General features: G+C 37.3%; 2 protein-coding genes and 1 long non-coding RNA gene across 5 annotated transcripts in view; 1 reads left to right on the forward strand and 2 right to left on the reverse strand.

Annotated features, from left to right (window-relative positions):
* Positions 1-12,741, reverse strand: part of LOC108179123 (uncharacterized) — a gene marked incomplete at its 3' end in the record, with an annotated part of 177,624 nt that overhangs the window by 163,929 nt on the left and 954 nt on the right.
* LOC108191778 (pancreatic secretory granule membrane major glycoprotein GP2) overlaps positions 1-12,741 on the reverse strand; it is an 81,987-nt gene that overhangs the window by 4,933 nt on the left and 64,313 nt on the right. For 2 of the 3 annotated variants that reach the window (XM_087277046.1, XM_087277045.1), the window contains exons 4-14: positions 10,376-10,780; positions 8,094-8,483; positions 7,943-8,014; positions 6,054-6,443; positions 5,508-5,897; positions 5,333-5,419; positions 3,670-4,050; positions 3,514-3,588; positions 2,958-3,083; positions 2,697-2,881; positions 1,413-1,570 (exon numbers count right to left, since the gene is read on the reverse strand). In XM_087277046.1, the coding sequence (XP_087133172.1) occupies positions 1,413-1,570; positions 2,697-2,881; positions 2,958-3,083; positions 3,514-3,588; positions 3,670-4,050; positions 5,333-5,419; positions 5,508-5,897; positions 6,054-6,443; positions 7,943-8,014; positions 8,094-8,483; positions 10,376-10,780 (2,659 nt within the window). The remainder of the gene's footprint in view (positions 1-1,412; positions 1,571-2,696; positions 2,882-2,957; positions 3,084-3,513; positions 3,589-3,669; positions 4,051-5,332; positions 5,420-5,507; positions 5,898-6,053; positions 6,444-7,942; positions 8,015-8,093; positions 8,484-10,375; positions 10,781-12,741) is intronic. The other variant, XM_087277047.1, reaches the window with a different exon arrangement.
* Positions 1,387-3,279, forward strand: LOC147841584 (uncharacterized). The gene is made up of 3 exons (XR_015504753.1): positions 1,387-1,969; positions 2,234-2,339; positions 2,541-3,279. It is a non-coding gene; the product is annotated as an uncharacterized LOC147841584 (long non-coding RNA).

A 12,741-nucleotide genomic window follows, 5' to 3' on the forward strand; every position in this document is an offset into this window, starting at 1 on the left:
GTCCGCCGGTTCCTGCCTCAAAATGAGCGAGTTTGAGCCACTTGTACATCACGGAAGTGTTCAGGAAAATCAAAACAGCAGCCAAGAAACTCGACACAGAGCAACATTTACACCTCACTGCCAACTAGCGTTTCGGAAATGTTAATGCAGACCCACAGAGACAGCGCACAGACGTAAAAAATGCAAAGCTACGCGTGTGGCATGCGCTGTTGGTTACGCCGGTCACCTGACGCAGAAGTATAAACCAGGCTTTACACACACACACATACACAGCTACAGACAGAAAATTACTACCTATTCCCTTACCCCACGCCTTTGTGTGCTTTTACTCACTGGAGGGGGTAGGCGGATCTGCGACCAGCGCCCCATGGCTGCAGGACTAGATGGCTGCCCGCCCTCATTGGACTATATCCCCACGTCCTGTTCCCATCCCCTATGGCAATGTTGTGTCTTGTCTGTTTGTTTGTGTGCACACTGCCCTAATTCAAGAGCAAGGTGAGAAGGTGTTGTTTTTGCCTTAATTCCTTTTGTAAATGCTACCTCCTGTGACCTGTCTTCCCCTGAAAATTGTGATGTTTGTACAGTTGGGGGGTTCAATTTCACTATACTAAAGTGTATGTGACAAATAAAGGCCTGATTTGATTTGATTTGATTTGATTTGAAATGTGCAGAATCAGTGAATGGGGTTACATTAATTAAGATATTAGCATAACTTATCTTTGAGCTCGGCCAAAATGCATTACGATGCAGGTAACAGGTAAAATTTTATCACATTTTACCTGTTTTTGTGTGTTTACCTGTTTTTTTTTTACCTGTGTTTACCTGTTTTTTTTTTTTTTTTACTCATTTTTATTATTTATTTTTATTTTTATTTTACTTGTTCCTTTTATTCTTGTTTATGTAAAACACTTTGAATTGCCACTGTGTATGAAATGTGCTATATAAATAAACTTGCCTTGCCTTACTTGAAAACAAGTAATAGATTCAACAGACCAAAGTCCGGGAATATGTTGTTAGATATAAACAACAAGATTAATTAAATATAACGTTTAACAAATAAAGTGAGATTAGATCCAGCGGTAGATCCTTGATGAACCCTCCGAAGAGCACAGCTCTCATCACTGCAGTGCATGCCAGATTGTGTGTGTGGTCACGTGATGTGGATTTACTGCAGTATAGTGTGGATGGAGAGTTGTTCTGAAACGCTGAGTGAAACGTCAGTGTGGACGCAGATCATTTGCATTCTAAAACATTGTTTTAAAACTAAAACGAATTAGTTTAAACGAGGCCACCAGTGAGATTCCACAGAACTAAAGACAACAAATGTTGAGTAACTAAAAGGTGAAAAACTGTCTAATTTGGCAAACTACACGATTATTAAAACTGAAAGCAGAATGAGTGTGTTGTGGCACCTCTGCAGTGGGTTGATCTCCACGTTCATGGAAAGTGTTTGTGTTTGAGGATAAACACAGCTGAATGAAAGCTTCAGGATTCTCACTCTGCTGATGAGACCTTCTGTTCCCGGCGTCCCCACAATATAGTTACTGTAGATGAAGTGGCTGCCGTTGGCCTGCAGACAACACATATACAATTTAAATATATTTTGAAATAATTTTATATTAGAGAACAACATCAGATGTCAAGTGAAATAATTGTGTTATAAATTAATGGTGGAGAATGCGGGCAAAATGGCCAGTGTTTTGGGTAGCATGTTGTTCTCCACTCTTCCTCACTGACTGAAAGACTTTTGAGAAGTTTATAGTCAAATCTGTTTTGGCCATTTTTATTTTTTGGTCAATTTTCATAACCTTTCTTGACCTGCCATGGAGACTACCTAGGTAGTCAGGGTTAAATAAAAACAGGGCATTGAATTCTAGAAAATTATGTACACCTGAAGTGCTAATGTGGCCATGACACAAATCAGATGTGTATTATCTTCTAATAATTAAGTGGGTTTGATTATTATTCTGCTTCCCTGCTGAAAAATCCAGCTTAAACCAGCCTAGGCTGGTTGGCTGGTTTTAGCTGGTCGACCGGGCTGGTTTTAGAGGGGTTTTGGCCACTTCCAGGCTGGTTTCCAGCCATTTTCAGCCTGGTCGTAGCTGGTCAGGCTGGGAGATGACCAGCTAAAACCAGCTTGACTAGCCTAGCCAAGCTGGGAGTCCAGCCAAAACCAGCTATATCCAGCTTAAACCAGGCTGGTCAAGCTGATTTTAGCTGGATTTTTCAGCAGGGTTATATTACAGTTCCTCCAACTAACCCTCAGATCAGATGTTGTATTTCAGACATTTGTCAGGTTTTCATCCTCAAACTACTCGTAGAGATATGGAGCTAGAGCAGTGATGGGCAAACTCGGTCCTGGAGGGCCGAGTTTGTCCTGCACAGTTTAGCTCCAACTCTAATCAAACACACCTGCTTATAGGTTTCTAGTGATCTTGAAGACACTGATTAGCTTGTTCAGGTGTGTTTGACTAGTGTTGGAACAAAACTCTGCAGGGACACCGGCCCTCGAGGATCAAGTTTACCCATCCCTGAGCTAGAGTATAATGCATTTAAATCCTGCCTGGAGCTACTTTAGCTGTTTGTTTGTCTAAAAAAAATGGCACAGCTTAGAATTACTGTCAGCAAATCAGACTCAAGCATTCAACAGGCCAGTATTATAAAATCAGATTTAACACACAGGCAGTTGATCGTACCACAAGATTTGTGCCACAGATGTGTTGATCGTTGTCGAAGTTAAACTCCACTCTGCCGTTCTGGACGGTTCCTCTGCAGCTGGGGTCATTGAGGTGTAAGTGCTCAGCTGAAAAACCAGCTTCAAAAAGCTGACAGCGAGACACAGACATGGAGCCAGAGCTGCTCTCACAGGTCTCATTGAAATCTGAGAGAAAAACATGATCATTAATGACACAAAAACACCTTTTATTTCACATTTGACTGTAGAATCACACACTAACCAAAGGAGTCTTGAGCTGCTCGCTGTTTTTGGTGGCCTTTGTTACATAAACAGCCATAAACACCATTTTTCATCCCACACCTTTCCTCTTTGGAGCAGTTGAGTTCAGAACAGGGGTTTCTGACATCTAGAAGGACAAGTTAGTAATATGCATCATTAAAAGAGCACCTTTTGTAAAGCCGCTTTGGAACAAATATAATTATAATAAGTGCAATACAAATGCACTCAACATGAATTTGGTTAAAATGTTTTGTTTTTTACTGCACTTATACTATGTTTAAATGCATTCTTAGCACCTCACATATAGATTAGCAAATCAGCTCCATAGCACAATGTTTACCTAAAATTAAACACAAACTTGCAGTCTGTTTCCTATACCTAGTGCAATCGCTAACATTTATTTTTCAATACATAACGTTACTACTAAGTACATAAACATACACACATCACCTCTTTTTTTATCATTATTGTAATAATTTAAACAACAGCACTATATTCTGATACTCATAACACTTGAGTAATAATCCTGCAGATTGTGATACAGCACATTACATTACCAGATATTATAGTTGTTGTTTCTGTTGTGGTCGTCTCTGGTGTGTCAGTTGTATAGCTAGTGTTAAACCTCACATCTAGAAACACAAATAAATGTCAGACAGAAAGCCATCATCTCTAACATAAACAGAAGGCAGAGTTAAATGTGTGTCCAGTACCTGCACAGTATGCTAAATTGCAGGTGGTCGGCCTCACAAACTCATAGACATAAAAACCTCCAGGACAGGCTTTGACTTGAATGGGATTGGACTGGAAATAGCAGCAGTTGTTGCTCCAGTGAGCGCAGACATTACGAGACACCACTCCATCCTCAAGTGTTGGATGTCCTCCGCTCAGCCACAGTGGAGCATTAGTGCCGCAGCTGTACTCATCAACACATGTGTCTGGCATCTGAACACTCTGACCATTAATGAAGAGACGGTACCAGCCGCTCCAGCTCACCGCACTGTCACACATTAACTGAGAGGAGTTTTCATTGCTGGTGGCTCTCCATGGCTCATCCAGGATGAAGTAGTTGTAGCAGGGGTCAACAGGGGGAGCTGTTGGAAACATATTCATCGGTTATAGTAGTTTTGGTATGTGTAATCACATGACAGAGCACTGAACAGGCAGCATTATGTTTCATGCTCACTGATGAGAAGAGAAAACTGAGTACACTGTAGTGTTGATGGAGTAATGTCATTAAAGGGTTTAGCAAACCTGGACATACTTTTCAGAGATTTTAACAGATTTGATTCTGTTGAACATCAGTTCAGATTGTAAATCTATAATATAAATAAACATACACACACATATACACACACACACACACACACACACACACACACACACACTTATATATATATATATATATATATATATATATATATATATATATATATATATATATATATATATATATATATATATATATATATATATATAAAAAACATATATACAAGATTCTATTGATATTTCTAAAAAGCCTCACGGGCCGCCACAAAACTGATTGCGGGCCGCAGATGGCCCGCGGCCCGTAGTTTGGACACCCCTCATCTAACCTAATGTTAATGTCTTATGATGTTGTGTGCCTGCTGGACAATAACTTAATGCACTACAGAATTACGTTTACACACACATGCACAAATTACACGCATCAGCTTTTAACAGCATAATACTCACTACTCACTACTCTTGAGTACTTTTGAAAGGGCTAATTTTACTCCTACTTTGAGTAATATTTACAACAGGTACTTTTACTCTACTCACACTACATTTTTAGGCAAGTAATGGTACTTTTACTTGAGTATGATTTTTCAGTACGCTTTCCACCACTGGTCATGTGATGCAATTTTGCGGGTCAGAGTTCACCAAGCTTGAACTTTACAACCCAGCGAAGTGCAAAACTTGACGCATGACCTTGCGTTTCCGGTCTGACACATTCGCGTGCATATGAAGGAAAGTACATGGGGAGAAAAGTAATAGATTCTAGTCTTGAACACCTTGATGAGTTGGGTTAGTGGTGTTTGATTTGGGTAATCTGTTACTAGATTCTAATTTGTTTCTGAAGAAACTACTAATTGCTGTGCATTGATCAACATCATGTAATACAGGGGTCTCAAACTCAATTCCTGGAGGGCCAAAGCCCTGCACAGTTTAGTTCCAACCCTGCTCCAACACACTTACCTGTAGGTTTCAAACAAGCCTGAAGGACTCAATTAGTTTGATCAGGTGTTTAATTAGGGTTGGAACTAAACTGTGCAGAGCTGCGGCCCTTTTGGAACAGAGTTTGACACCTGTGGTGTAATAGTTCTGTGAAGAATGCAAGAAAGAAAGATTTACCAGTGGTTGGTGGAGTAATGAAGTCTATGGATGTGATTGGCTGGGTTGTTGTCACGGCTGTGCTGGACTGGTTTGCAGCTTTTGGTACTAAAGACATTTTTATGTCATAATAAGATATTTTTAAACAAAATCCAGAAAAAATACAAGACTGAAGTGCACATGAATAAATGCTCACCAGCACAGTAAGCTCCACAAAACATTGGCTTCACAAGCTCATACACATAGTAATCACCAGGACAGGCTTTGATTCTTATAGGCTCAGTTGTGTATTCACAGCAGCCGCTCCATCCAGAAGCACAAACGTGACGGAGGACCACTCCATCTTCCAGCTGAGGGTGGGATTCATTGAGCACAATTGGGTAATAAGTGCCACACATGCCTGCATTTACACATGATTCTGGCATCTGAGCACTCTGATTGTTGTAAAACAGCCTGTACCAGCCATTCCACTCCTCATTCCAATCACATTTTGGATCATAATAGTAAGAGTTATCAGTGGATCTCCAAGGTTCATCCCGACTCTTATAGTTGTAGCAGGGGTCAACACTTGGGGTGGTGAAAGACACTATTATAGAAGATGAAAACAAGCAGGAAATACTGAAGATTAGATTTCCAAATATAAGATAATGGATTGTGTTTAAAAGGTCTGTATTGGTAGGTGTCAAATGCTCATACAATGAACTAACAAAGCATGTCAGACACTGTCTAAAGATGAATATACCTGCACAATAGCTTGGACCTGGGATTGAAAGAGGAGGCCTGGTAAACTTGTACACATAATAATCTCCGGGACAAGCTTTGACTTGGATTGGGTTGGATCTGTAGCGACTGCACTGAGCATTACGGGAGCCGAAAACTTCACGAGTAACAACTCCATCTTCCAGTCGAGGATGAGATCCATGAAACCACAGACCAGTAAATCCTCCACATGACATATAAGTGGCACACCAGTCCGGCACCTGAGCACTCAATCCATTAAGGTAGAGTCTGTACCAGCCGTCCCATTCATGATTGTAATCAAATCCATTTACATTGGTATACACAGACGAGGGAGTATGTATGTTTCTCCAGTAGTTGTCAATTGTGTTGTAGTTACTGCACGGGTCATAATCTGTTAGTGAGAAATGATAAGATCAAATCTAGGACCTTGCAAAGAAGCCATAGATCATCAAATCTAGAAGCCACAGATCATCCCACCTGTGACTCCACCCGTTATAAACATCCATGTTCATCTTAGTGTGTGTGTGTGTGTGTGTGTGTGTGTGTGTGTGTGTGCATATATATATATCCAGGGCTTTACATTAACTTTTTTAATCACCGGCCACTGTGGCTATTAGTTTTCCAATGTTACTAGCCACTCTGCATTTTTACTAGCCACAATTTTGTTGTTGGGAAAATATATTTTATATGCATAAATTTGACTTTGACATGCTAAAATTACTTAATTTAAATTTTGTCCACATGCCTCCTCATTCATTTCACTTTTTGTGTGTCGAGTATGAGTTTGCTCAATGAGCATGAGCAAATGAGTCATGGTTTCAGTGTTATATTGCAATTAGTTTTTATTTCACATGAGTTTTTTAGAGCTCAAAATTAACGATGTACCAAATTTATCTCTATAACCACACGAAACAATAATTTCTTAGCCACAAATTTTTAATGTGTCAAAACAAGCAAAATATAGCTGTATACTATACTTTTTATTTAACAAAACATTTCTTTAAAAAGAAAAAAAAAGCAATTGACTTAAAAAAAACTATTGTCATGTATCAAAAATATGAACAGTAATCTGTCGTGGCTAAAGATCTCTCGGATCACCAGTTAACTGCACATAAATGGAGAGTTCATCTCCCATTAAAGCAATGTTGTAAAAAAAAATAAAAATAAACCATTTAAACAAAAATAAAAGCAAATAAAACCATAAGGAAATGAAAGCAGGTGAAACATACCGTGTGTGATAATGAAAGAATGATCACATGCACGCGGTTAACTTTAGGCCATTTGATTATCTGTTCAAAGTGAAAGCAACCGCTGCTGCTTACATAAAGACACATTTTGAGCTCTTAAAAGCATCAGGACTGTGGGTGCATGTTCATCACTTTTTGTCTAGTTTATTTGAAAGAGAACCGATGACAGTTGCGTTTCCAGAACCTGTTCCAGACACGGTTGCTTCACGATTCGGGAGCGCGCACACGTTAAGCAGTCGCGCGCACACGTTTTAAGCAGTCGCGCGCATCACATCAGCTGTTAGCGCGAGCGATCATCATCCTCTCATTCGGTATTTATTTGCTTTCTTCTGCTCGCGTGATCACAATTATTTTACTTTTCAATTCTAAAATCACATTTGCAAGCATATTGGGCCATCCTTATTTTGTCAAACCCTGCTTTTAGGAAAACTACAATTTAAAAATTATTTTCAACTATATATATATATGTATATATATATATATATATATATATATATATATATATATATATATATATATATATATATATATATATATATATAGATAGATAGATAGATAGATAGATAGATAGATAGATAGATAGATAGATAGATATAGAGAGAGAGAGATATAAATAGAGAGAGAGAGAATTCACATTACTTACTGGAGGTGATAGTGGATCCAGTTGTTAAATCTGGACTTGCAGTGGAAACCACCTGTGAAATGTTGCTGACGTCTTATTAAAAAGCAAAACAAACAAAAACACACATTACTGGATAGCCATTACTGCAATCTTGTGGAAGAGAGAACAGTACCTGTGCAGTATCCTGAACACCAGCTTTGTGGATTCACAAGTTCATAGACATAATAATTTCCTGGACACGCTTTCACTCTGATGGGTTTTGTCTTGAAGTCACAGCAGCCGCTCCAGTAATTATTACCACAGACCTCTCTGATCACCACTCCATCCTCTATCTGAGGATGACGACCATTGAGCCATAGACCTACGTATGCATTACAGCTGTATAAACTAGTACAGGTCTCCGGCATCTGTATGTTCATTCCATTGTAGAAAAGCCTGTACCAGCCACTCCAGGAGAAAGTTTCATCACAAATGTAATCCCCAGTTAAATTGTTGCCTCTCCAGGGGCGATCCAGAGACTCATAGTTGTAGCAGGGGTCACTGCTGATGCTTGGGAAAGCAACTGTTATGGAGAGTTTGGAAAAGTAAGGATTAAATACTGCATACACATGGAAGTTTAGAATATTGCAACCAAAAACACAATAATGACTATAACTATAATGACTATAACTATAATATATATGCCTATAAAATAACTTTTATAAATTTGAGTAGTTCATTTTGAATCATTGATGGCATATAGGAGTTTGTACATTCACTTCACAGCCCAGCGAAATAAGAGGTAGCATCCCTGAATAAACTAAATTAACTGCTCCACAAATGGTCAAGCATTTTAGGCTAAAGAATGGATTTCAGATCCAAAAGCACTGTGTGATATAAATTCAAAATGATCAAATACAGTTTGCATATTAAGGGCCCTATCATACACCCGGCGCAATGTGGTGTAAGGCGCGGCGCAATACTCTTTTGCTAGGGTCATTTTGAGGTGTTGCGCCACGCTGTTTAAATAGCAAATGCATTTGCGCTCAAATGTGCGCCCAAAAAGCAGGCATGTTTTGGCCAGCCTGATCTCACGAAAAAATGTAAGTATTTTACGTTTTGCCAGTTTAGTGGCTAATTCGTACGAATTCGTACGAGTTCAGTCGTACGATTTTAAAAAGGAGGCGTGGCACCTGACCCCTCCCCTAACCCCAACCGTCATTGGGGGACAAACAAATCGTACTAAATTGTACAAATTAGATCATACAAATTCATACGAATTAGCCACTAAATGAAAAAGTTACGAATTGCCGTGAGATTGTGTTGGTTTTGGCACGTTGCTATTTTGAGAAACTGTAAATAGTCTGATTTTTAGACCAGAACAAAATCGGTCTATTGTCTGGCGCAAAGTGCGCCTGGCTTACACACTACACACAAGATGCAGAGCAATACACAAATATCTTTACATATGAAAAATATATAATATCTTAAGGAGATATATATATATATATATATATATATATATATATATATATATATATATATATATATATATATATATATATAAGGATATATTTATATCCTGATATATACAGGATATAAATATATATAACTAAAATATTACAAAACATATTAATTTCTAGCCTACATGATGATTTAAAAACCACTGGCTTACTTTCTTCATCTCGGGAGGCTTTTTCTGTTCATTCAATTTGCTTTTGTATAATGTTATTATTATTAGCAGTATTGTTTATTATATCCATATTAATATTTGTTTTTATTAAAAACAAGCTTAGATTTGCCCACCCGTCAGGTTTTAGACCATATGGGGCATGGCAGGTGTATTTCGGAAATAACTCAGTATTTTGACCACACTTGGTTATTATTGTTCATTTATTCGTTTGCTGGTAATTAGAACTGAATTTAGAAATAGTTTTGAAACAAATCTTTGCGCTTAACAAACTAAATTAATTATTTATAGGCTAATTGATGTCTGTGCGTAAAGGTTTTGGTATCCACGAGAGCAAAAGCGAAAGTGAACTTACTTTACGTCAAAATGCGCTTATGGCGTGACGCAGCTGACTCTTAAAGGGAATGGGAGATGAGGCTCTAATTGGTTTATTCTCAAAACACACCTATAACTCATTAAGAAAATAAACTCAACCCTTTTAGACCATGCACCATGGTGCAAAGCAGATTTTCCCGTCCGTAAATTAGCAGAAATGCGTTCTGACACACCCTGAAAGCGTTTGCGCCCTGCGTTTTGCGCTCTGCATATGAACCATCAAAATAGAGCCCTAACTGTTTAAAGTAGTGTAAAGCTGTGATTTTAAGAAGCTGAGTAAATATTTTGAGCATTATGTAAATGATAAATAGGTGTATGCAGTGATCTGCTGAATTATCAATGAATTGCACACAACTGGTTAAACCTTTAATTTCTTTAAACAATTTAACAAAACAAATATCACATTGCACCTGCACAGTATGAAGGTCTGGGGATCGACAGATCTGGCCTGACGAGTTCATAGACGTAATAATCTCCTGGACAGGCTTTGACTTGGATGGACGTGGATCTGTATTTTCCACACTGGTTATACTGTATACGACTTCCCAAAACATCACGGGTCACCACCCCATCCTCAAGTGTTGGATGAGAACCGTTGAGATACAGTCCAGTGTAGCCACCACAGCTCATATCAGTCACACACCACTCAGACATCTGGGCACTTTGTCCACTCAGATACAGCCGATACCAGCCGCTCCATTCAAGTAGTGTGTCATCACGGTCATTGTAGTACATTGGTCTTATAGTTCGCCAAAAATTATTCAGAGTGTTGTATTGATAACATGGGTCAAAGCTGGAAGTAGTATATAGGCCTGCTGAGAAAATCAAGACAATAAAGAGAGTGTTATACAGTGTTGACCTAAACAAATATCACTGTGTATGATAGTGTGTGATGTACTGTCCTGCATATTTGTTATAGTAACAGTTGTTTCTAAAAAATACTTATGTGGCTTTACTTACTTATGTAGTACACGTATGAAAAAGAGATTGTTAGCGGGGAGGTAAGACACGTGTCGCCTGGGAGGAAGGATTACATCGTGGCTGAGTAAGCATATGGGATCGCCAGCAGGGATCCCATATCGTAAGCATATGGGATCGCACATATAGGGCATCTATACCCAGAATGCGGGCTGATCAGTGGGCATGCCAACAATGTATAAAAAATATACTGTATATATATATATCCATTCTTCAGGTTGCAGTCAGCCTTCAGATTGACTTTTTTTTTCCTGACTTTTTTTTTTTTTTTCTTTACTTCACTTTAACCCTATTCTATTAAAGTCTTACATTTTACTATAAATCTGTCTTGTTTCAAAAACATAAAACTTGTGTTGTTTCATTTGCTGAAAGTGCAAATACTAGAAGTAATTACCAGTCACTTTATTTTTAAACTGCAATAAAGCATGCACTGTAAAAAAAAAAAAAAAAAAACTAATTTTATAGAAAATATCCCTAATTTTTTTACAGTATTTTTTTGTCATTTAAAATTATATGTAGAACTTAGTAAAATGACAACCAATCTTTTTAAATTCACAATTTGACTTTCATTTTAGGTACTTTATCATTAAAGACAAATTACTGAAATTTTGTTTTTTAACAGGGAAATTACAGTATTATTTATACAGTATTTTTTATGTTACTTTAAATTATATTTAAAAATCTGTAAAAATTACAAACATTATCTGTAAATTAACAGCTTGACTGTTATTTTATGTACTATATAAGTAATGACAAATTACAGCAATTTGTCTGTTTTATACAATAAAATTGCCGTATTATGTACACAGTGTTTTTTCCTGTTGTTTATAAAGTACATTTAAAATTACGTAAAATTAAAGTAATAAATTGTAATTACTTGCCTGTAAAAAAAAAAATCATTAAAAAAAAGGTCAAATGACTGCAGCTACGGCTGCCAAACAAAAACCATAAAATTATGGTAAAATTTCTTTGTTGAAATAAAGTGCAAAAAATAATAAATCTACAGATATTTTCATTAAAATGTTTACAGAAAAACACTGTTATTTTACAGACTTTTCCTAGATTATTCAACAAAGAAATTTTACCGTAATTTTATGGTTTTTGTTTGGCATCAGTAGCTGCCAGTCATTTGACCTTTTTTTACATTTTTTTTTTCTTACAGTGTGGTGTTTGTGTTATACTTGCTATTCTTTAGTTCATATTGCAGCAATGTTTCATATTACCACTTATATTGCTACTGATGATACCCACAATAAAAAAAAAAGATCTCTACTTTAACAGACTCACAGAGAGCTCACGACATCATACTGTTCAGTTATACTATAAAAAGGGACAGTTCGGGTAAAAATTAAATGCTCTTCCTCGTCCTGTCTTTTGCTTCATGTAGAATTTTAAGGACTTACTAATTACTCCAACAATATCTCACGGCAATTTGTAAAGTTTTGATTTAGTGGCTAAATCATTTGAATTTTCTGTAATCTCACTCATACAATTTAGTACGCTTTGCTCATCCCTCAATAATGATTGGGTTTAGGGGCAGGGTTTGGTGCCACGTCAACTTTTAAAAATCGTCCATTTTCGATGAAACATCATACTTTTTTAGTATGAATTTGTACAACTTAGCCACTGACAACTTTTTATGTAGTTACATTTCCTCATGAGATCAGACTGATTACTCGCTCTCAATTGATTCCAAACTATTTTAAGATTTTATTTCCTTGTTGTTATTTTTATTTTTCTATTTTATTTTCTTGTTAAAAACAAAATGTTGGAAGCAGTCGAGTGAAATTTGAAAACT

This window comes from Danio rerio, chromosome 12, assembly GCF_052040795.2.
Source record: "Danio rerio strain M-AB ecotype USA chromosome 12, GRCz13ab, whole genome shotgun sequence".
Taxonomy (NCBI): Eukaryota; Metazoa; Chordata; class Actinopteri; order Cypriniformes; family Danionidae; genus Danio; species Danio rerio.